Here is a 25,216-nt window from a genome sequence, read left to right as displayed (position 1 = left end):
CTAATGTAGACATGGCCTATGTAGGTGAAAACTCAACTTCAGTTTATAATGCACAAAATGGACACTCTCTTTTTTATTAAATTAGACCACCTTAAATATGCTGGGTACACAAGAAAAAACATTTTATCAAAAAAGCTCACAAGATTTGCATTTAAAACCCTTATTCAAAAAATATTGTCTGTAGTTAGTGAATTGAAATGACAGTTTCTGGACACTGTCTCCTGCACAATTTTACAATAGCTATCCTCTCACACCAACTTTTTATTTTTTACACTGGGAAATGACAAGCTTTCTGGCTTCAGCACATCTGGTTGTTCAACTAATTCACTGTTATGAACACTGAAATGAACAAAAATATTAGCTCTGCACCTGTGGAAACTGAAGAGCCACTTCAACTATCACTGGTTCCAGGTACTTATCCAGCGGACAAGCCACTGAACAGGTGGAACATTCTTTAAAATTTGGTAAAAACAAATATTACTTATTATTATTTTTTGTATTTAATACAAAATTATTGTACTAAATAAATTTAGGCCTTAGCACAGGCTGGCAATTTTAAATTGGTTTATTTTTTTAAAAAATCCTGAATTTAATTTAAATTGAAATCAGGGTTTTTTTTGTTTTGTTTTTAAAAAAGCACAGTTTTTGTATGCCCTAAGCTAAACAAATCATTTTAGAATTAACAGCTTCTTGGTGCTGCTGACCATTAGATAATATTCTTTGGAAACCGTCAATTGTATAAAAAACACTGCTGTCAGGTATTCTGCACCTGATAAGGCAACAGAAAAAAGTCAAAAATATAACATTTTAGTCACATGAAAGACAGGAAAACAAAAAGTTTTAGCTCTCAAAGAATCACACACTGGTAATATTTGCATGTACACATAAATTATGGCAAAGCTAACACCATCACACAATTGGTTTATGGACCTGACCCTACAAAGATCTAGACATGCTTAACATAGTGGGAATTAACAGTTAACTTTGTGAAAATCCACTCTGAATGACTTACGCCTGAGGTGTATGAAGACCCATTTTGTTGGTATCCTGCACTCTCAGAGCCATCATGGATTGTCGACTACTGCTACCACTGGTACTTGAGCTGCGCCTCATTGTGATTAATCTACAAGGTAAATTATGCTTATGTTAGAGAGACAGTTTCACTGTGAAGGAACACCACCATTCTGTAGCATCACATTCTGTGGAGATGCAGGATTGAAATAGGGTAGGTTGGTATGTTGGATCAGCAACTATCTGAGGAGCCCATCATTCCTGAAGAAATTGAAATTTTATTTAATAACAAAATAGTTTACAGCCATTGTGACAGGGTGTGATCACAGGAGATCCCTTGTGAGTGTTCCCTGGTATGAAGATTATGATACTGACACCTGCCTTTTTGCTCTTGGGGGCTCTCCCTGCATCCTGTCCTGCTAGACCAGATTTTCTGGTCTCCCCCAGCCAAGGCATAGAGTTGGTGTTGCAGCCCACTAACAGAGAACTGCAGGTACTGATCTACTTTAGCTCTGGGAAAATGCAGCTCTAGGGCACAGCACCCAGGAAACCAGCCTTCAGAAAGATATTAAAACCCCAAATAAATTCACTTCTCTGTGCAAAAGTCTTGCACAGAGAGGACCGATCAGGTAAGCCCCTTTTATCAATGAACGGGAGAAATGCACAGTGGTGCATGTGCCCCATATAATTGCTTACACTTCACTTGATCATAAATAAGAGCTTTTATTAAGCATAATCAGTAGAATGTAAGTAGTTATAAGTGAAAACAGATGAAAGTTACTAAAATGAAATGAAAATTCATAGCTAGTTCTAACTTCACTAAGGGTTTGTCTGCACTAGGAAATTAGGTTGAATTTGTTAGTCGATTTTGTAAAGTTGAGGGTGGCTATCCACACTGACACATGGGGTTTATGGAGTGCATCCCCACGCAGCTTCGACTTTGTTAGCAATGCAGATGGGATACCTGTCCCACAGTTTCCGTAGTCCCCTGGTATTATGGGTTAAGCTCCCAATGCCTGATGGGAAAAAAGTGCTGCAGGTGGCTTTGGGTGTGTGTCAGTCTCCCACAGAGCACTTCCCTACTGCCTTTCCTCTTGGAAAGCAAAAGCAAAAAGTGTTTTGGGCCCTTTTTTATATCCATGAAGATGCCACTGCAAGGCTAGAAAGGAGTCTGTCCAGCTTCAAACTGTTTCAGGAAGTATTTTGAACACCTTATGCATTGGGACGCTGAAGAAGACACGGACATACATGAATGTGAAACAGAGGAGAAGAGGGCAATCCATTTGTAGTGGAAAATCTACAGTGGGGGCTGCTATCTTCATGGATGGTTTTGCCATGATGGGGTTCCCTAACTGCAGTGGGGCAGATAGCTGGAATACACATCCCTGTCTTGGCACCAGACCACCTTGCCACAGACTACATAAACCACAAGGGGTACTTCTTCATGGTGATGCAAGCATTGGTAGATCACAAGGGTCGTTTCACTGATATCAACATTGGAGAGGGGGAAGGTGCATGACCTGTGCATCTTTAGGAACTCTAGTCTGTTGAGAAAGCTGCATAATGGAACTTAACCACTGGTGACATGGAGATGCCAATAGCGATCCTGTGAGATCCAGCTTACTCCTTGCTCCCTTGGCTCATGAAGCTATACGCAAGGCAGCTTGGACCACAGTAAAAAGCAGTTCACCTATTGGCCAAGCAGGTGCAAAATGTGAGCACAAGATGCTTTTAGCTGTTTAAAAGCCAGGTTCAGGAGCCTTCTGACTCAGTTAAACCTTAGGAAAGGCAACATTGCTCTCATAGTGGCAGCCGGCTGCATGCTCCATAACTTATGTGAGAATAACAGGCAAATTTCATGCCAGGCTGGAGGGCTAAGGTAGATTACCCGGCCGCTAATTATGAGCAGCCAGACACCAGGGCAATAAGGACAGCACATCGAGGTGCACTGCTAATCAAGAAGGCTTTGAAAAAACTGCTTTATGAATAACCAGACAGTGACATGACAGTTACGTCTGTTGCTCTTAAGGAAGTGCCCCCTGTAAGATGTGTGCTGGCCTGTAAATGCCCTCCGCCACCACCTCCATGCAACACAAGCAATAAAGACCTTGTTTTTGCAAGCTTAATCATTTTTATTCAGAGAACAGTAAAAGAGTTCATGGGAAGGGTTTTGGGGGCAAATAAGCAGGGATAAGAGCCATTTTACCTTCACAGGTGGGGGAATATCAGCCTTCTGCCCTGAGAATTCCTGGGAGAGGACTGAAAGCCAGCCCTTCACACTCCCCTGCCATTCTAGGGTGCTGATGCGGGGAGGATAGGGAACATGAGGAGGAGGGCATGTGGTTCAATATGGTTTGCCATGGGGCTCTGTGCTCTTGTATTAGGAGCCTCTGGAGGCGTGTTTGCTGTCTCATCAGCTACATCATCTCCTGGGTCTGGATTTCACACTGTCTGAGCATTCTCCAGTCCTCCTGATCTGCCCTTCTGTCCTCCAGCAGGGTATTCCACCATTCATTTAACTGTGTGTGCCACTTGCATGTGCTCTAGGAACATATCTTCCCACATTTGTTTTCTCCTTTGGATCTGTACCAATCTAACAGCTTGAGTGGGGGTGTGTGGAAGAGTGGTCAATGAGCCCTGTTGAGCACACTGCAACAAAACGTAAGTGAAAGCCAGACATTAGGGTGATACATTTGTTATAACTAAGGAAGATACCACACACAGTAATTTCATCAAAGGATTTCTGTGGAACACAATAGGGATGTGTTTTATGCAAGGACAAAATCTGGCTTTTAAGCATCCTCTATGCAGCAGATACTACACAAAGATCTTAAGGACCTGCTTGACTCAGTTCACTTCCATTCTTGGTGAGTCTGATTCCAGAATCAGTTTCTGCTGTGAATGCTGCAGGCAGGTTGGGGAGGGGACTGGGGCTATGGGCTGTGCCAGGGGTGGTCATCACATGCATCCTCTCCCCACTTTACTAGGGCTTCTGCTATGGGGCTGTGCAGCTCTCAGTGTCGCTGCCTGCTTCTCCTCCCTGCTATACAGGGACAGTGAAAGTTTCCCTTTCCTTGGGCAGCCCATGGTAGTGCATCTTGTACTTTCCTCCTTGTGGCTGCATGTGTGGATCCTGCAGTCATCACATACTCTCCTCCTCTTGGTTTTCCTTCCCCCTAGAGCCTGAGAAAAGGCAGGAAGAGGGGTGATCCAGGCATGGTGGAGCTTAAATGCTTAATATTCTTTCCCGTTTCTTCTGTGTTGTGAAGAGAGATATTAGCCTGCCTAGAATAACAAACATTGATAACAGATGTTGACTGAATGTGGGTGAAGGCTGCTTGGTATTCTGCAATTCTCTGTAATACAATAACACCAGATTACTTGTTGCTAGCTTGACAAGGAGAGGTGTCCTATTGTGGACGTTGGAATAAGGCAGACCTCCTGAAAAACCCCATGAGATTAATTAAAGTGTACCTGCCTGAGAGCTTTATGGAGATACGTAAGGAAGATTGGCGCTCCATCCCTAGACACATTAACAAGCTGTTCTGGGGCTGTGGAGGTACAGCTCCTGCCACACATCACCAAAGTACCTTAAATCACTTGTAGCATAATTGAAAATGAGATCTCACTAGAACTGCCCTTCTCACCATCAGAGTCCAACTGCCAAACATCCTGGGGGGAAGGGAAAAGGCGGGGGGGATAGAATGAGGTCCAAAATTAAAAGAATTTTTTACGTCAATGAGATCAGCGGCTCCTTTGCCTCCTGACCATTGTCCTCCTCCTCCTCTACATATTCCCTGGTCTTGTGGCTCAGGAATCTCTTGGGAGGTATCCACACTCTTTGGGGACAGTGGTTGTGTCCTTCCTAGCATCCCATGCAGCTGCTCATTGAAGTGTCATCATTACGGTGATGACCCAGAACAGCTGTTTGCTGCCTTTGTCTTCTTGTACACTTTCCTGTGCTTCTTCATTTTCATGCAGCCCTGCCAGGCATCCTTGATGTATCTTTTTTCCACCATGCCGTGAGATCTTGTCATAGAAGTCTGCATTTCTTTTGCTGCTTCATAGTTCTGCCAGCACAGCTTCATTCCACCCCCAAAGCAATGAGGTCCTGGATCTCCTGCATGCTCCATGCTGCAGCTCATTTGTGACCCTGGGAATTTATGGCTAAATGTGCTGCTGATGTGTGCTGCCTGCTCCACTTGCCAGGCTGGCCAAACAGGAAGTGAAATTCAAACTTTCCCAAGCCACTTCCTGCACCCCTGGACAGCAGCAGAGCTGAAAGTAGCGACCAAAGTGGTCACACTGGGGCACTCTAAGACACCCCAAGGAGGCCCAGAATGTTCAGTTTCACAATGCTCTGTCCACACTGCCCTAAAGTCAACCACACAAGATCAGTTTTGCTGTTACTCCTTGTGAAAAGCAGGAGTACAAAAGTAAACCTTAGGAGCCTTTAAAGTCAGCAGAACTGATCCTGGTGTGTGGACTGATTGCTTAGAAAAAAAATCAACCTATGTCACCTAAATGCAACCTAATCTCCTAGTGTAGACCAAATCTTCAAACCTGGGCTGTTTAGGGTGTGTGTCAGGCAGATTTCGAAGAAGGCTGAAGACAAAGAACTGATAGCTTCCTATTGCTTAAAAAGTCTTTCCCATAAGGAAGGAAACATTTTCCTGTACTTCTCCATCCCATGGAAAAATATTTGATCAAAATAGCTTTCAGTACCAGGTGGCATGATCACATCTCTTTCTAGCATCAACCACTTTCTAGATTTAGAAGACAAACAAGGCCGATTACAAAGTCATTAAGCTGATCACCAAATAATTAAGAGTGAGTGTGGGGAGACAGATGGACCACAAAGCACCAGTAATAGCCCTCTTCAGCACTTTCCTATTTCTAATTTCACTTAGAGGAATGATATATTGATACAATGATAAAGAATATACAAATATGATCAGGAATAATACAAAAGAATACACAAATTCTGCAGATTGTAACATTAAGATTTATAGGTTACATGAGATATTTTGTCCAAAGCATTGTCAAGTTATGTACATGTATATTCATAAACCAATTTTCACAAAGAACAGGTGGGGAGAGGGAACCACCCCAACCATTGTAGTTGCAAAGCAAATTCTACTAAATGCATACTGCCTGAGCCTGCAGATAGACTAAAATAAGGGCTGTATGAAAAGGATGGCCTCATCATTCACCTTAGTGGGAGGACAACAAGAAGTCTTGTGGCACCTTATAGACTAACATATTTTGGAGCATAAGCTTTCATGGGCAAAGACCCACTTCCCAAAAGCTTATGCTTTGCCCACAAAAAGCTTATGTTCCAAAATATGTTAGTCTATAAGGTGCCACAAGACTTCTGGTTGTTCTCAAAGCTACAGACTAACACAGCTACCTCTCTGATACTTAGCCTAACTCTGAAGACATTTTAATTAACTGCAGGTTGAACCTCTCTAATACAGAACTCTCTCTTCCAGCAGCAGCCATAATCCAGCATGATTTTAGTTAGTTGCATAATCACTTACGAGTGTGGCCAGGATTTCCCATGGTCCCATAAAGTTTGTTTCCAGCCACCAGTCCTGGCTCTCAGTGTTCTGAGCTGTTACTTAGCTGTAATTTACTCCTAAATGTCTTCTAAGAGCCCAATAAGCAATGGAAGGATTGGTAATGCTTCTAGACAATACTGACAACATATGGTCTGGCAAATTCTCTTGTTCACCCAGGACTATTGGATTAGAGAGGTTGAACCTGCATTTTCCCTCGTTGTACACAATGTTAGTACTGGGATATTAAAGAAACAAGGTGGATGAGGTAATATTTTATTAGACCAACTTCTGCTGGCAAAAGAGACAAATTTTTGAGTGACCCAGAGCTCTTCTTCAGGTCTGAGAAAGAATCTGTCTCTCACAGCAAAATATAAAGAGAAACAGATTTTTAGCATCAGGCTTTAACACGTCACGAATGACCTTTTAAAATTAGTGGACAGTTAACATTTCTGAAGCGGTAAATCAAAAGCAGGTTATTGGATTACAGATTGTTGTAATGAAACAAAAGTGTTGCCTAATGGATCTATGATTTTTTGGTATTCAGTAGGAATACCCCATCCTGATATGATACCCTTGTCTGAATTCCCTACTTTGGTTACCAAAAAGATAGCCCTGTAGCATCTTAAATACTTTATTTATTAGGTATTGGCTAAGACCCTCTTCTGAAAGTTAGATCTCTGAGACTAGGATGGGTTATGAGGGATGAGGTTCTAGACGAGCATCAGGTTCAGTGCAAGATTCCGCCTCAAGACTCGGGCAGTCTTACCTCAGAAGATAACTTCTAAGGTGAGGATTAACATTATTTCCCACCCCCAACCTATCAGTCCCACTCCACGCGCATTCCCTGCAACATCCAGAGCCTGTCACTGGCCACGCCCAGAACTGAGCAGCTCCGCCGTCTCCACAGGCAGCCTGTACAGCCCGTCTGTGGGCTGAGCTGAGGACATGCACCCCCACTTTAACAGACGGCACCGGGAACAACCCTTCCCCGGGGCGCGCAGCAGGCGCGCTTTGCCACTAGCTGCAAAATTCAGGCCGGAGCAGGCACAGGTTGGTTTTACCCACAGCGCCGCCACCCGGCCCCGAGCCTGCGGACAAAGGCAGCAGAGCTAAGACCGGGGCTGGGCGGGAGAGAGAGAGAAGTGAAGCTGCTCCTTGGGGCCAGCGAGGCGGTGGTAAGGCTCCCGCGTGACGCGCCCCGCAGACAGATGGGTGTCGAGGCAGCAGAAAGCCCTGGGGACTCGGCCACGGGGGAGCGGAAGCTCCCCGCCTTAGCAGCCCCCGCTCCGAAAGAACAGAGCGGGAGGCGTCCGGCGCCCGCACATTTCCCCAATCCCTCCGCAGCCGTTGGCCGGACCCGCCACACACTCACTATTGCCGTTGCTGCCGCAGCCACTCTCTCTTCCTCCCCTCCTAATTTCAAATCCACCCGCCAGCTGCGTGCGTCACTCAACGTCATAAACTCTGTGTCTACCCTGGATCGGAGACCGTGCCTCGGGCGCAGAAATATGTCCTCACTTCCGTTCTCCGCCGGAACAGTTTTTTTTTTTTCCAGGAGCTGCTGGCTGTCCCACCTGGCGTGCTTTCGCGGAAGTTCGAAAGCCACTTTGACAGCCGCTGTGTCCGTACAACAAGATGGCTGCGCTCAGCGAGCGAGCTAATGTCTCGGGTGAGCGAAGCTTCTTTTCGTACAACCGGACGTTCTCCTGTCAGTGTCTGAGAAGGAGGGGCCAGCACCACCTGGGGCTTCTCTGGGACCTGAGCAGGGGCCCCGCTAACTGCCTCGCTCCAACCCCAGAGGCTGTGCTGCTCGGCCCGCCCTTTGCTCCTCCCTCAGTTCCCCGTCCGCGGGGTGGCGGGGGGATGCGGGGTTTGGGACTCAGGGCCGAGGTAGGAACCTGGGCTGCGGGGGGCCGCTGCGGGAGGGAGTTTTGGTGCAGGAGGGGACATTGGACAGGGGTGGGGTAGAGGACGCAGGGTCCCAGCAGTGCCTACCATGTGTCCCGGGAAGCGGTCCTCCAGGCACAGGGCGGTGCTGCCTGCCACAAGTGTTGGCGCTGCAGCTGCCATTGGCCTGGAGCAGTAACCAAAGGTGATGCAGGGGCAGAGCCTACGGGTCCTAGGGCAGCACGCAGGGACCTGGAGGCTGCCTCTGGGAGCCAGGTGGAAGTTGGCCTTGGCATTGGCCCTGCTTCACCACTGACCAAGTGCTCGGTGGGTAGCGCTAGCTGGAGTTGCCAGAGTCCTTTTTGATGGAGAGAGCCAGTTGAAAAGTGGATACCTGATAACCCTATGGTGGTGCTGTGATATGCAGATGGACTATAGTAATGCACTGCTCAGGTTGCAGGCTCCCAACACGAAGTGGCGGGACTGGTGGGATAAAGCAGAGCTCTGAAACAAGCACTGTTGGACAAAACAGGGGTAGGTACAGTTGTGGTGGCTGCGGTGCAATGAATATATCAGCAATCAGGACAAAATCTGGGTTTCTGTAGACCTGCTTAGGATTGGTGCTGCAGCCCAGGACAAGTCCAGCCTGTACCTTTGAGGTGTGTAGTATCCCGGCACCTTTGTTGGCATCTGCAGGATCAGCCCTCTTCCCATCTCACCCAGAAATTGAAAAGTTTCAGAAGTCTGGCCATGGAACATTAATTTCAAAGGCAGATTTATGCATATAACCAATATTCCTGTGTATGTGCATAGGGAGAGGGGGAATGTTTCTGTATCAGAAGTTTTCATTTTACCAAAATGCTCTCAGAGCAGCTAAATGGATTATCGTGGAGTAGGAAATTGTGGCATGTTATAATAAGCATTTATTCTGTATTTTATAAACAGACTTATGAAATGAGTACTGTGGTGATACAGTATAAATACTGCATTTTTTGAAGTTATTAATAGCGCATGGTGGAGGGACAGAACAGACTGTATTTGAAATACTTAACACATTTCAGGCATTGTTTTAATAACTTAATGATTCTATGAGTCTGCTTTTTTATTCTTTATAGGACAAATTTAAACTGGAAAGTGAGTATGAATTTCAGTTCCAATTTCTAAGAGACTCCTTGAAAAGCAGAGAGTGTGATGTCTGTGGTGCATCAGCTGTCAGTTGGGTGGCTACTTGATCATCTTTCCTTCATCAACAAGTCTGGCTACCAGGTTTGCCCCTCCTGTCAATACCCTGCTTCCTCAGCTTCTTGTGTTGCTCCTGTTAGTTCTACCTCTTCTAAGGAGTATCTTGTTTCTCCTTCCATCGTTGGTACTACTTATTCTACTGGAGCTGCAGTAGAGAGAACAGGAACAACACCAAAGAAAATATTCGTGTTTCGGGAAGAGTTCTTTCATGTTTTTAAACCCCATATAGTTTCAGCTTCGCAATATAAGTCCCAGCAAGAAAGCACTGGTGCTGGTCCCAACCAGAAGGAGGAGAGAGATCATGAAATTGAGCACAAAAGAGACAAGAACAGTGATGAGGATTCCATTGCCAGTGCTAGGAAGGTATGGTCTACAGGGGTACAAATGAAATAACTATGCTTTGAACAGTGTACCATAACAACTTCTTGTAAATTGTCTTCCTAGTTCCTGAAGTAATTTAAAGCACAAATTCTGGGTGGTAGGAGGAGTAGCAGATTTCCTGGTACATTTCAAAATATGTGTAACAAAAGCCTTTGCTGGATGCGGGGATTTACTTAGTTCCTTAACAATATGATAGCACAGCTTTGTAGCTTATGAATAGAGTGGAAACATTCATGGCCATGGATTATGAAATCTCCCTGCGATAGCCAGTGTTTTGTGCCTTTATCCTATACTATATAGATTTTAATAGGGAAGACCAGAATTTCTCAGATTGGGAGCCTTGACCCAGAAGGGAATTCCAAGGCTATTTTTTTGGGGGGGAAGAGAAGTCACAGTATTGCCACTCTTTCTTCTGCACTACCTTCAGAGCTGGTTGGCCAGAGATTAGCAGCTGTTGTCCAGCTCTGCAGAAAATACCCCACCAACAACAGCTCAGAAGTAAGAATTGTAATACTGTACCAGGCCTTCCTTCTGTAGTGCTGCTGGCAATATCTGTGTCTTTAGAGCTGAGCTTCTGGCCAGCAGGCAGTGTTCTCCATCTGCCAAGATTTGAAGACTGCACCACCACCAGAAGCAGTATATAAGTAAGGGTAGTGGTACTCTTTTGAACCCCACTCCCCAAAACTCCTTTTTTTGGGGTCAAGACCCCTACAATTACAATACTGTGCAATTTCAGTCTTAAATGGTTGAAAGCGTGACATTTGTTTTTTTTTGTTGTTTTTTTTTTTAAAATCCTAGGACCATGAAACTGACCAAAATGTATCACGAATTTGGTAGGCATACTCGTGAGTCTAATTTCAAGTCATTGGTATCATTTAGACTTATGATCTGATTTTTTTTCATAAGTGTCAAGTTGACTTCAATGTGAGTTGCTCAGTCCTTAAAATTTACTTAGCAGAGGCCTATCCAGCAACCTTATTTGCTTATTTTTGATTTGTAATATTTTCTAACTTCTTGAGGGAGAACTAGTCACACACAAAGTTGGAATTATTGTGTTCTGCAATTTTTTTAAAATTATTTTACCACCTGCTCTTCTAACCCCGATAATTAGTCTGCTCTAAAATAAATCTGTGGCCCAGTCTGAGATGGCGTAAATTCACTGATCTGACAGTATGCTCTCCTATTTTTCCTCTGTAAAAACATTACTAAAATGGCTGGATCATTCTACTGAAACTTTTAAAAAAATAGTACGTTGCCCAAAATCCATCATGAAACATTCCAGCCCAAAAGAGCAATGTTAGGAATAAAAGACTGAAAAGAAAGATTTCTAGTGGAATTTCAAGGCTGTGTCTAGACGAGCCCCTAACTTTGAAGGGGGCATGGTAATTAGGGCATCGGGAGATTACTAATGAAGTGCTGTGGTGCATATGTAGCACTTCATTAGTCAAAATCTCCCCCGTGGCAACTTCGAAAATTTTGAGGGGTAAAGGGACTTCTATGTAGTGCAGGCACTTCAAAGTACCCACGTCTACATGCACGCCAGCACTTTGAAGTTTCACACTTCGAGGTTGCTGCGGGGGAGATTTTGACTAATGAAGTGCTGCATATGTGCCGCAGCACTTCATTAGTAATTTCCCAAGCCCCTAATTACCATGTCCGCTTTGAAGTTTGGGGCTAGTCTAGACACAGCCCAAATGTTTAGATCACCTTACAGTAGTTTTATCTGTTAAATAATAACTTTGGTCTCCATGTTTGAGTGTGAATGACTTGGTTAAATTTGCTCAATTTAGAAATAACTGTTTTGTCTACCCTTTTTCGAAATATGTTTTACAAACTCAGGTCTCAGATCTGAAAGTCAAGTTCTTGGGGGTTGTTATTTTTGGCTAATGCCTAACCACCAATAACACAGCTACAAGTGAAACCTCACAATTCTGCTGGTGATTATGTAAGCTTAAAGAATAAAGTTCACTACTGATCAAAATTAATAAAAACTTAGTCAAAAATGCACTTGGTGTAGATTTGTTAAGAAACCACCTCTTATTTATATGCTCTGTTGTGTGATGCTAGTACACTGCCATTCTACACAGAACCTATAACTCTTTCAAGTGTCCATGGATCTGCATTGTGTCCACTAGAGGAACTTAATAGGTTTAGGGTATATACAGTAGAATCTCAGAGTAGGTCTGCACTATGAAATTAGGTTGGCTTTATTGAGGTCAGCATTGAGCATCTGATTTTATAAAGTCAAAGGTGCATGTCCCTCTCTAAGCACATTTGGTTGACAGTAAGCATTCCCACTTCTATGGCTACCAACAGCTCTCAGCGGTGCATTGTAGATAGTCACCCCACAATTCCTGTTGTTCATTTGAATTGTGGGTTAGGCTCCCAGTGTCTGATAGGACAAAAACATTGTCAGAGGTGGTTCTGGGTACACGTCAGCCTCCCAAGATACCCTTTCCTCTTCCATCTCTATGAAAGCAGTGGAAAACTGTCATTTTGTTCCATTTTTCCTTGCTTCTTTGTGTGGACACCATAGCATGGCAAGTATGGACCCTGCTCAGATGCACACTTCTATAGTGAGCATTGCAAATACCTCACACACGTTGGTAGTCGTCCAGAGCCTAGGCAGGAACTGCCTACATGATGAAGAATGCAAGGAGGCTACTCACACAAATGTGCAGGAACCCATTGAATGGAGCAATTGGCATATGTTAGCAGCAGTTGAGCACGTTGACACGGTGAAAGGCAGACAAGCACAGATAGGTGGGATTGCATAGTTATGCAACTCTGGGACAAGAAGCCGTGGCTGCAAAACTTCCGCATGCATAAAACCACTTTCATGGAGCTTTGCAAATTGCTTTCCCCTGTTCTGAAGCATAGCAGTTGCAGAAATGAAACCTGCTTTGACAGTTGAGAAGCAAGTGACAATAGTTCTGTGGAAACTTGCAGTGCCAGACTGCTGCCCCTTAGGTAGCTCCATGAAAATGGTTTTCTGCATGTGAAAGTTTTGCAGCCACTGGTTCGTGTCCCATAATTGCACAACTATGCAGTCCCACCTATCTGTGCTTATCTGCATCGCACTGTGTCAATGTGCTCAACTAGTTAGGAATCAGTTCTGAGGCTACAGCTACACTATGAAATAGTCAAATTTACTGAAGTCTACCTTTTACCGCTAGGTTTTATGAAGTTGAAGATGAGTGTCACGTTCAGAAAGTTGACATAGCGAATCTCCATGGCCTTACCTGCATTCAGCTACGTCAGCAATGAATTGTGGGCACCTAGTCCACAGTACTTTTTGTTCCGTTGCATTCTGGGTTTTTATGCCAGTGGCTTATGGGGAAAATATGTGCTGCAAGTGCTTGTGGGTGGCTGATCTCATCATCCCAGAGTGCAGTGCACTCACCCTGCCATTGGAAAACAAAGGGCCTGCCCCAGGAATTTTGTGCCATTTTTCAGGCCATTTTCCCAAAGCCTCCTCTTGGTTCATGCCACTGCATGGCACTAGCATGGATCCTGAACAGCTTATAGCCATTGCACAGTGTGTTATGGCCTCTTCCTGAAGTGTCATGCAGTATTTTATTAGACAAAGCCAGTGGGAGGATGAGATAGCTGTGGATGATTCGGACGGTGGTATTGAAGAACTAGACAACAGGAATGCAAAGCTGCTGCCTGCCCTGGATGCACAGCTCGCAGTGGAGCACCAGTTCTGGAGACGTGAAACCAGCACACACTGGTGGGACTGCATTGTTTTGTGTCCCAGCACCCCGATAGTTCAGGGTAGATCAAACATTAAACCCAATTACATTCAATCACTGTAGTATGATTACAAATGTGCATTCAGAAGTGCCCTCCGTGCCGTTAGGGTCCAGCAACAATAGTTCCTGGGAGGGGATTGGCTCCAGTATTAGGGAGAGATCCTGGCTGACAGTGAGAATGGATCCTTCTCTTGCATGCTGCTCCTCCTCAACATCTACAGTGTCTTACATGTTGTTATCAGAGGTCCCTGGAAGAGTTGCTTAGGGAGTATCCACAGACCATTTTGGGATAATGATCAGGTTCCCTCCCCTGGAATCCCATGCAGTGTTCTTTTCCTACCATGCCCTGTGTGATTTTTGAACTAGATATCGGCATGTCTTCTGCTGGTTCTGAGTTTTGCCAGCACAGATTCTTCTTGCCAAACATCAGTCAGATCCAGTATCTCCTGCATGCTCCAGGCTGGAACTTGTTTGTTACCCTTTATATTTAAGGCCAGGTATGCTGTTGGGCTTGCCAAACTAACCATAAAGGAAGTTAAATTCAGAAGTTCCCATGGCTTCTCCTGTGTACTTGGGAGTACACTGGAGTTGAAGGCACTGGCTAGAGCAATCATATTGGATCATTGTGGGACACCACCTAAAGGCCAAAAACATTAAATTGAACTGCATTGTGTCTACTTTACCCTTGTGCTACAAGGTTGAATATAGCGCTACTCATCTTGTCAAAGTGGAGTACAGCAGTCTACTTTAAAATCCCTTAAGGTTGACAGAAGGGGCTTCCTAGTGTAAATAGTCATTGTAAAATCAAAGTAACCTCATAGTGTAGATCAGGCCTTGGAGTTGAAAAAACAACAGAATGACAAACCGACCAATCAACCACACACCTTATTTGGAACTAGAAGTATGCAATCAGGCATCAGTGGAGAGCAAAATAAATAAGCAAAAACCCATTCAGTAAGGTATTAAACGTAAACTACTAAAACACAAAGTAGAAAAACAAAGAATTTGAGAAGATAAGGAAACTGTTTCTATGCTTGATTCATTTAAATTGAGATGGTTAAAAGCTGATCTTTTTTCTGCCTAGTAGTTTCAAAGCTGTCAATGTTCAATTGTATGTTTTTGAAAGAGCAACCATAACATTTTGTTTTGAATTAGAAACATTTCAGAGTTACAACCAATCTTCATTCCCAAAGAGATTCATAACTGAGGTTCTACTGTATATATGAAAAACTTCTTTGTTATATTATGGGCATTTAGTAAATAGGGACAAAGTGATGGATTGCTGGACTCTGTCAATACTTATGGCACTTTATTAATTGACTGACAACCCTCCCTATTATTTTTTTTACTTAATTTTATCTGCAAATATTGTGATAAAACAGCAGGATTATATGTAAATTTTCTTTAAATACAAGCCTTGTGAAAAGTTCAGTTGTCAGAGATGATTAAATAGTTTTTTAAGTAATTTTTAATTAACATGGTAAGTGTGGGTAAATATTTTGTGCTTGGGCTTGAAAGCTTTCATCACAGTTTTGCTGATGTATTGTAGGTACTGTTTATTGAAATACAGAAATACGAGGTACATCTGCTCACTCTAAACCTTGTGTATATGATCTATGCGTTAAACCAATAATCCTAACTTTCTGGAGTTAGGTAACACTTCCTTCCTCTCAATAACCTGGTTTTGGCAGCTGAATAAAGGTTTCATAGCATGATCTCAAGGGGGGCAGAAACTATACAGTGAGGATTAGAGTTCATATGAGCTGTGAAATAGAACAGTTATCATTGAGTAACATGAAGAAATAGTCTGTAATAGCCTAGATATTTTAAAATGACTGTGGCTTCAACAGAAGCAGACTGACAAAGGACTTAAATTCATAATAAAAGAAGGGCATGGCAAATTATTATAAGATATGAAGGAGAGTATAAGTTTATCTAGTGTATTCTAACCATGTAGTAGCACAGCTGACTTTTTTTTTTTTCCCCCCTCCCCTCGCCACACATTTTGTTCCCTACAGAAACGTAAAAGAAAGTGTAGTGTTTTCAACCAAGGTGAGCTGGATGCTTTGGAATACCATGCAAAGGTAAACCTGAACAACAGTAAGTAACAATGCCAAATGTACAATGTGTATCCATGAGTAAATTATTGAGCTGATGCCTCAAACCCTTCCAAAATGTGTGGTATCATGAATCTTTTAATTTTAACTTGTTATAGTTAGAGCAAAATGTGGTTTCATTAGTGTGCAAGTGAAGGGCTCAGTACCGGCACCATTTTGAGTATATGTGATAGACAAATTGCAGCTGAGAAATTTCAAAGAGTTAAAAACTGGTTTCAGATAACACATTTGATACTCTAGGTAACTGAACATCCAGTAGTAAGCACTAAGTTAGCTAGTGGTTTGGCAGGTAGTATCTGCAAGCAAATGGTCTAGATGCTGGTTTTGAAACTTAGCACTTTAAATAATTCCAGTGTTGTGTAAATTGGACACTGTACTGTAGTTATTCCTCAAATATTTTACAAAGATCCTCTGGTATGTCACATCCAGTGGGGAAAAAGGGGAAAAAGCAGGATTACCCATTTTTTTTTAACATCTTGTATTATAGTATCTTTTTTTTTTTTTTGGGTATAGTTAAATATCAGACATGAGTTAGAGCTCATGTTCTGAAATGGTCTGAAGCTATGACCTTTGGAGGTATGATTACCACTAGCTAAGACATATTGATGGATTCTAAAATGGCAGAGGATGAAGCACAGTCCCAGCGTCGACCACTTAGAAATGTAACTATCGCATGGCAGCTAGGGGTAGGGGGCTGCTCATTAAAAATGTGGAGTGGAGAAAACAACTAGTTGAACAGCCTGTTGAAATGATTCAGTCGGCTGGGTGCTCTCAGAACACATTTGGTAACAAGGTCTCTAATGTGGATGACTCAAACAATTTCTCTCATTGGGGAAAGAGTCTTCTGAAAAATGTCTGTTTTCAACCGAAGGGGAATGAGGGTAATGCAGTCTGAGAAGATGACGTCACACACCCACAACCACTTCTGGAACAATTTTTTCCCATAATCCACCAGCAAAAAAACCCAGAATGCCATGGGGCAGAGGGAGCTGTGGGATAGCTTCCACAATGCACTGCTGCAATAGTTAAACTTTGGCGATTTAGTGGGTATATGCTAAGTCGACTTTGTTGGCAGGTATGGACACAGTTTAGATTTCAGAAAATCCAATGTTACAAAGTCGACTTTAATAAATTTGACTTTATTTGGTAGTGTAGACATTGCCTTAGATAACTTGTTTTTAGTGGCTATTTGACTCACTAATTTTATCACTCTTAATTTAATATATAAAACATACTAAGTTTATAGTGAGTTTAAGGTTCTGATACCACATTAAAATACCTGGAGAATGACAACCTCAATTTTCCTTGATTGTAAGTTTTGCGTGGGTCCTGGTAACAGTCTGGAGATTCAGAATGTAGCAAATATATGGGAAATTTCTGTTTAATCTTCCAGAGATGTTTACTAGATATTTCAACCAGTCTTCTTCTGTTTTGTATCTCTTATTGCTGTACAGATCAGGGGGTTGATTTTGGAAGGCACCCGGTGTTTAATCCAAGAAGGACTCAAAAGTGGTTTTCTTCATCCTACTTCTGCAAAACAAAATAGCACCAAGAATGTTGTTACAGGACATGTTGGGTGTGAGTTGGCTGAATTATGTGAAATGGCAAAACATTTTCCTTCTGTCCATGAAAGTGACCATCGATCTACACAAATTATAGATGAGGAAACATCCATTCCAGAGCAGGATCTGCTGTCACACGTTACAGAGAATAATACAGCCTATGCAAAGATAATACATTTAATGGGGCAGAAGTACCTGGTGCCACCAAAAAGCAGATTCCTTTTATCTGATATTACCTGTTTGCAACCACTTCTGAATTGTAAGTATCTTTACTCATTAAAATTTCTTTTTGTGTGTGGTCCATCAGTCTGTTCACTGAAGGAATATGTTGTCTGTTAAGCTACAAAGTCACCTCTCAAGTAATCATCTTAATGAGAGACTTCACTGTGGATGGAAGTATTGTAGCAGGGAACACTCTGGCAAGCTGCTACCATTTTGAGTTTGAGAATGGCTGGCTTCATTTTTCAAAGATTAGGAGAGTTTGTTCTCCAAGGGAGCCTTCCCCTGCAGGGTGGCAGTCCCCACAGGGCAGCCACTGCTTGAGCCAGCAACATTTCTGAAGCCTGGTGGCATGGGCCATAGGTTGATCACCTCCTCCCCCGTCTCCTGCTGCAGGGCAACCACCCCTGAAACTGGGGAGCTCCCCTGTGGGGCAGCAGACCCATGACACGGGGCATCCAGGGAGCTGTACTTGCTTGGCACCAGCAGCCAGACAGCCACTCCCCACCTCCATCCCCTATTTGGCCTAGGGAAATATGGCCACCCTAATTATTATGGAATTTTCCAGATCATGGCTTTTGCCATAATGAAAGGCACTGCAGGGCTGGGAGTATGGGGTCTTGGAGGGAGGGAAGGCCTGCGAGAGGGATGGAAGTGAGGGGAATGGTGGTTAGGCATGTGCCTGGTATCATGGTCCTAGAGACAAACTTGGCTCTGCATCTCCACCCCCAGCTGCTCCCAGGCACCATCCACCATGGCTATGAGAGCAGCAGGATAAAACTCTCCAGACCAGAACTTCATTGCACTGCTCTGCCTATAGCTGGGGGTGAGGGGAAGGGGCGGCAGCATGCAGAGCCACTTCCTCTCTCCCTGCAAGGGTCCAAACCATGGGTGTTCCTGGATCAGGGACACCCGGATTATGGAGGGTCACGTATATGTCCAAAGAAATGACAGATTGTGTTCGGATTCAGGATATTTTCTTCAGTTCAATAGTCAGTGCCTGAATAAAAAACCATGATCCACAAATCACAGAAATATATGGTTAAAATGGATCTAAGGAGACTATCTAGGTCATCCCTGGCCAGTGTTTTATCTGTTCTTTATTTTTTACAATATTCTCTTCACTGTATCATTCATATTTGTGCCCTTCCATTGTGAACAGTTAAGGTTTCTGCATTTTAAGTATACTCATTCAGTGCTTGAAATGAAAATATAATTGTGACCTAAGCCAAATTCAGTCTGAAAGAGATCCTGAATTTAGATAAGTATTTGAAGGGCTTTTCCTCTTACGGCAATTAATGTGGTGGTGGTTACACTACTAGCAGGGTAAAATATTAATATGTAAGTAGTAGTTTACAATACATCTTTAACCAACATAGCATAGCAGAATCTGAGTGTGACCTAAAACCAGAGCTCTACCTGATCAACCATTTAAAAATAATTAGTGTATGACCTACTGAACAATAATAATGTGAAAAAAATCTAAAATGTGTCTATCTGTTTTCTTCAATTTCCTTAAAATAATATTATGAGCATATCATAGTAAGGTAACAAAAAGAGGTTGGAACTATTTCAGTTAACTATTTTAAAAAATAAAAGTAGAACGTTGTCCCTCTACTGTCTACTCTTCTGGTTTTTGTAAATAGGTTGCTTAAACTTTGTGGAACAATTTTAGCTTTTATTTTAAAACTAGTCTTTCAATTTTTCTTTCTAGATAAGAATAAATATGATGTAATTGTGATAGATCCACCATGGCAGAACAAGTCTGCTAAAAGAAGTCACCGGTAATTTTTTAAAAAAAAAATGTTTTATGTCCTGTTTTAAAAAAAAAAAAAAATCCCATAAATTCCATATTTGATTTTGTTAATGTGCTAGTGCAGCATTATTGCAAAGTTATGATTGTGTTTTTATTTTTGCTTTTGCTTTTTTTACTTCCAGGAAGATATAGTTGATATATAATATGGTAATGCAGTCCAGCACATTGCTAACTGCGAGTTTAGGCCCTGATATTGCAAACGCTTTGACATCTGCTTGAATTGAAGTACATTAACATGGGAGTTAGCTCATGGATTTCCATGAGGCTACTCAAATGCTTCAAACTGAGCACGTGCCAAAGGGTTTATAGGAAAGGCACTTAAGTTACTTTCCAGGAGACTCTGAAGCCAAATCTGTTGCAAAGACACAGTCCTGAAAATACTTATGCATATTCTCAATTTTTGCTACCACAAGTAGTACTACTGATTTAAAAGCTAAGTGTGTACATAAGTGTTTTCAAGACTGAGGCCCATGAGAGAAACTTAAGAAATTTTTTTTGTTGTGGATTTGAATTCTGCTTGATTGATAGAAGTAGAAAATTAATAATACAGTACTGAAATTTTCAGCCGTAACAGGGTCAGTGGCTGAGAACTGTAGCTTGCAAAGTTATTATGTTAATTCAAGGGCCTGTTCATTAAGTGAGCTACAGAAATTTTATTCCAACAAGACTCCATTTCTTATAGTCTCTTTACTAATTACAAGTGATGAAAATGGTGGAGAATTTGGATCCTTAACTTTCCAAGGTGAACACTGGTGTATTTTCTCTCCTGCAGTTCTAGAAGCTTGCAATTAAAAGAAATTCAGATTTCTTATATCACAAGGTTAGACTGATGAAAAACTTTGCTAATGGAGGAGAAAAAATTTCCACTCTATCCTGTCTGAGCAATACTATTTTTAAAAGTAATTTGTTATATACAACATAAATATTTATTTTAGTAGCTTTGCCACTTAATCGTAAAATCCAAATAGGTCCTAAGCTGCTATAGCATACAACCACAGATGGTACAGCTCAATGTAATATTTATATGCACAACGTTGATTCTCTTTGGGTGTTCTTAAATAGTAATAACACATTAAGCTTCACTTTAAAAGTGTGCATCTATCATTAAGACACTTTGGTGTTGCCAGATAAGGCTGTGCATGATTGGGAGACAAAAGCTACTCTTTTTTTTTAGAAAAGTACATAATGTAAAACTGTCCCCCCCGTGGCCCCAACTCCCCACAGACTTAACTGTACCCTGCCCTCCTGTGTCCCCCAACCTGCTGCAGCCTTAACCTCCACACTGCCCCAACCCACTGCCAGGCTTTAACCCCCCGCCACCCCGCAGCCCCAACGCACTGCCAGGCTTTAACCCCCTTGTGGCCCCAACCTGTGACCAGGCTTTAAATCCATGCCTTCCCCCATCCACTCCCAGAGCCCCAACCTGCTGCCAGCCTTAACCCCCCTGCCCCTGTGGCTCCAACCCTCATCCAGGCTTATTCCCCCACCCCTCCATGGGCAGGCTTTAACCCCTTGAGGCCCTAATCAACTGCCAGCCTCTAATCCAACCCTGCAACCACCGACAACCCAGGATTCACTTATATTTCAAAAGAATCACCACATGCTGCTCCTTCACCAGCTACCATTTTCTCATCTGCATGGCAATGGGGCTCCCCCCAGCCCTCTGGCTGCCCATACAGTGCGGCAGTGGCAGCTCTCTGACCTGTTGTGCTGAAAGAGCAGGGCTCAGTTTAAGTGGTTTAACTGTTAAACCAATTAAATTGAGCCCTGCTCTTTCATGGGCAGCTAGGGAGCTGGAGGCAGAGCGGCAGCAGCAACAGGAGCCCCAAGTGGCTGCTTAAAGAGCCACGTGTGGCTCAGAGCTGTCCAGACACCTTTTAAAAATGGTAGCTGGAAAATAGTTCCAATGTGTTCTGCTGGGGAAAAAAGCCCTGCATCAAAGTGTACAGATGAGAGGACTGGATTGAATGCAATAATATATCAAAATTTAAGCCTGGAACTCAGCCATTTTCACAGACCTCATATATTTTGGTAATGGAAGAAATATTTAATATTAGATAAAATATTGGAATAAAAATGTCAACATACATATAAGCATATGCCATATGTCGCCACTGGAGGTCACTCTTGTCTCGTAGTTAAGTTTATTTAACTGCAGGGGTTTTTTGTGTTCAGGAAATGCTTCTTAGAGCCCCAACTCTGATATTCTTCTTTATCTACCCCTTTCACTATTGATTTTTTTTATTTGTGTGTGTGTGTGTGTGTGTGTGTGTGTGTGTGTACATATATGTGTATATATAATTTTTGAATTTACTAATATGCTTTCTGAATACACTGTGGTACAGATACAGCTATTTGCCATCATGGCAAATCAAGAAAATTCCCATATCAGCACTAGCTGCTCCCAATTGTCTTGTGGTCACATGGGTGACCAATAGACAGAAGCACCTACGTTTCGTTAAGGATGAACTTTATCCTCATTGGTCTGTGAAGATACTTGCTGAGTGGCACTGGGTGAAAGTAAGTTCTGAATCTGTTTGCTTTTGGTGGGTGGGAGCAGGACATTCAACATGGTGTTTTTCTGCATATCTTTGTAATTTCTTTGTCCTCTAGTGTGTGTTTCGTACTTAAGATCTCAACTTATTCACTGGAATACAATAATTTTGTATCCATTTTGTATGAAGGGGAGGGAGGAAAGATTAACAGTAAATAATAGAAAAAACGTACCTGTTGTGTTCTAAGTCACGTGCAAAATTTATTTTTCATTTCTTTTTGTAAGATTACCAGGTCTGGTGAATTTGTATTTCCATTAGATTCTTCCCACAAAAAGCCGTATGAGGTTCTTGTGTTGGGAAAAGTTCAACAAAATACAGATTTGCCATTAAGGTAGGAGAGACTATTTTTAGTAAGTATGTTTCTAAGTGGGTTGTTCTTTGCATGTGTCATTATTACCTAAGCTATACAGGTTGAACTTCGCTAGTCCAGCAACATCCATTGTGCGGTGTGATTTTTTTAGGTAGCTGGACAACCACTTACCATGGGTGTGGCCAAGTTTCCCATGGTCTGATCAAGTTTATTTACAGTCACCAGTCCTGGCTGTCAGTGTTCTGTGCTGTTGTTTACCTGTAATTTATCCTTAAATGTCTTCTAAGGGCCCAGTAAGCCGTGAAAGTGTTGGTAACATGCTAAAAAAAAAAAGTTGACCTCCTGTCGTCCATCAGATTCTCTCATTTGGCACTGGTCATCTCCCGAGGGTGCTGGACTAGAAAGGTTTAACTTGTATAATGTAATAAGCTTTCCAGGGTTATTAGTCTGTCACTCTGAAGCTTAGAATGTCTGTTAAGTCAGTGCAAAGCGATGGAAACTGTTATAAGTACAGTTGAGAGCTTCGTTGTTTGTTGTTCAGAGTATCACCAGATCTAATCAGTGGGACTTGTGATGTGTTACAATCCCATTTTTAAGTTCTGAGCCATTTTAACGTTACACTTGTACACTAAGGCATTTATCAGTGCCATGTCAGCCACTTTTTGCTCCTCATTTGGTTCATATTGCACCTAAAACTGGGAGCGTCATCCCAATGAAAAGGGAATTCCCTAGTGGCACAGAGTGACCAAAATACTCGCTGCCTGTGTATGGAGTATGGCCCTGGGCAAGGGGACATGGCTAGTGCTTCCCCTCACTGGCACTTCATGGCTGCTTTCTTACCTGCTTGGGGCTGTTGGCTGCTGGTGGAAGTTACAACAGACAAAGGACTACTCTTTCATTGGGGGACCAGTCCCATCTGGAGGGAAAAATAGGTGGGGTTGTGCTGAGCATTCCTTACCATAGCAAAGGATCTGGGACAGGGTATATGTATTTCTGTATGCACATAATGTAGGGACATAATTTTGGTTCTTTTGGTTAAAATAGTTGATAGTTCTATCAGTTTTTTTCCCCCCTCAGTTTTATGCCTTTATTACCTATGTTTTTTTTTCAAAGCCTCAGAAAATTAATAAACCGTCCATTATCTTTCAAGAAAACAACCTTATTTAACATTTAGATACTTAAATGCTGCAAGGATTAGAGTGAAGTCTGACAGCGAATGAGTGTTCTGTATTTTTGTATCCCATTTAAAACAAAATCCCATGACAACATATACCTGTATCACAGTATGGATTAAGAAATCTCACTTTTTTTTTCTTTTTTTTTTATATACAACAGGAAATCAGATGTGGAAGTCCTTCCAATTCCAGAGCACAAATTAATTGTCAGTGTGCCCTGCACGCTCCATTCACACAAACCTCCCCTTACTGGTATGTTTTCTGAACACCACTCTCTAACATAGTGTTCATATAGACCAAGATTTTTCAAACATCAGTGTCTGAAGTTAGGCACCACAATCAATATGTAGGTGCCTAATGCCTCGTAAGTGTCATGATTTTCAGAGACGCCAAGCAATTGCAGTTAGTGGGAAATACAGGTGTTCAAAATTTCTGATAATTCCACTACTTTTAGTCCCATGAATATGGGTATTCAGCGCTTAAATTTAGGCATCTCTTTTTGATATTTTTGGACAGAGTTGTTTTAAACTTAAAAAAATTGTTGTATTTGTTTTACTTCAAAATTTCTCTTTTCTTGCATTCTGTATAAAGAGAACCATATGATCTGAGTTCTTTCCTTTATGTGGTGAGCAGCATTTTCCTGGCTGGAAATGTATAAAAAGATTATCTATTGCTTGCTTAATTAAAGCCATCAGTCTCTTCTTTCAGAGATACCTAGTTGTAGAAGAGATTTTATTTTGTCATACGTAGAATATGTACATATAACACAAAAACTTGAGCATTTTTATTAAATGGCGGTTTTAAAAAGATTAAAAATAACTTTTAACTCACAGTAATTGACAGCAGTAGACCACACCCATAAATTGGCAACAGCCACAAAACATTACTGGAACTGGTACAGCTTCTCCAACCAACTAGACAAGAGGGGACTGCCATCCAAATCCTTGCTCTTGCTAGGTTGAACAATCACTTGACCTTTGCACAATACCACGAGGATCTGGAAACTGCAGTGGTTTCAGATGAATGATGAATTTTCAAATCAAGATTGGCTGTCTTTCTAAAAAGGTATAATCTAGAATTGATTTTTGGAAGTTCTATGGCTTGGGTTATACAGGAGCTCAAAGCAAAGATTGGAAGTGTTATTATTTATGCAGGATATTTCTATGACACTAATGGAGCCATAAATTCCTTTATTTTTTTTAACCTGTGGAACTCCTTGCGAGAGATGGCTGTGAAGGCTAGGACTATAAAAGGGATTAAAAATGAGCTAGATAAATTCATGGAGGTTAGGTCCATTAATGGCTATTAGCCAGGATGGGTAAGGAATGATATCCCTTGCCTCCATTTGTCAGAGGCTGAAGATGTTTGGCAGGAGAGAGAGGGAGTCTGTTCGGTTTACTCCCTCTGGGCCATTCTTATGTTCTTTTTGAAACAAAAAAAACAAAGGCTATTAATATTTACTCTAAACGTGCATAAATACTAAGCAGTTTAGTATATCCAAACAATAACAAAACACTTATTAGCATTTTGTCAAGATACTTACAAATGAGCTAACTTTCAGGGGTGCTTAAATCCATTTTGGTTCATTCCAACTTAGGCAGGTATGAGCAATGAACCTTTTAAGA

The 25,216-nt window shown here is 42.2% G+C and overlaps 2 protein-coding genes across 4 annotated transcripts in view; one reads left to right on the top strand and one right to left on the bottom strand.

Annotated features, from left to right (window-relative positions):
• Positions 1–8,058, bottom strand: part of NDC80 (NDC80 kinetochore complex component) — a 40,327-nt gene extending 32,269 nt beyond the window's left edge. The window contains exons 1-2 of the mRNA XM_074985838.1: positions 7,945–8,058; positions 1,013–1,123 (exon numbers count right to left, since the gene is read on the bottom strand). Coding sequence (XP_074841939.1) covers positions 1,013–1,113 — 101 coding nt within the window. The 5' untranslated portion in view covers positions 1,114–1,123; positions 7,945–8,058. The remainder of the gene's footprint in view (positions 1–1,012; positions 1,124–7,944) is intronic.
• A 44-nt stretch (positions 8,059–8,102) lies between these two features.
• Positions 8,103–25,216, top strand: part of METTL4 (methyltransferase 4, N6-adenosine) — a 33,506-nt gene continuing 16,392 nt past the window's right edge. Inside the window, exons 1-8 of one of the 3 annotated variants that reach the window (XM_074985835.1) lie at positions 8,103–8,241; positions 9,575–10,064; positions 15,856–15,921; positions 17,409–17,775; positions 19,450–19,519; positions 21,897–22,071; positions 22,331–22,437; positions 23,752–23,843. In XM_074985835.1, the coding sequence (XP_074841936.1) occupies positions 9,651–10,064; positions 15,856–15,921; positions 17,409–17,775; positions 19,450–19,519; positions 21,897–22,071; positions 22,331–22,437; positions 23,752–23,843 (1,291 nt within the window). In that variant the 5' untranslated portion in view covers positions 8,103–8,241; positions 9,575–9,650. Of the gene's footprint in view, positions 8,242–8,345; positions 8,463–9,574; positions 10,065–15,855; positions 15,922–17,408; positions 17,776–19,449; positions 19,520–21,896; positions 22,072–22,330; positions 22,438–23,751; positions 23,844–25,216 lie in introns of those variants that run through there. The other 2 variants (XM_074985836.1, XM_074985837.1) reach the window with 2 other exon arrangements.

This window comes from Carettochelys insculpta, chromosome 2 (genome assembly GCF_033958435.1).
Source record: "Carettochelys insculpta isolate YL-2023 chromosome 2, ASM3395843v1, whole genome shotgun sequence".
Taxonomy (NCBI): domain Eukaryota; kingdom Metazoa; phylum Chordata; order Testudines; family Carettochelyidae; genus Carettochelys; species Carettochelys insculpta.
Note: the sequence above shows the minus strand (reverse complement) of the source record. Positions and strands in the feature narration are given on the sequence as shown.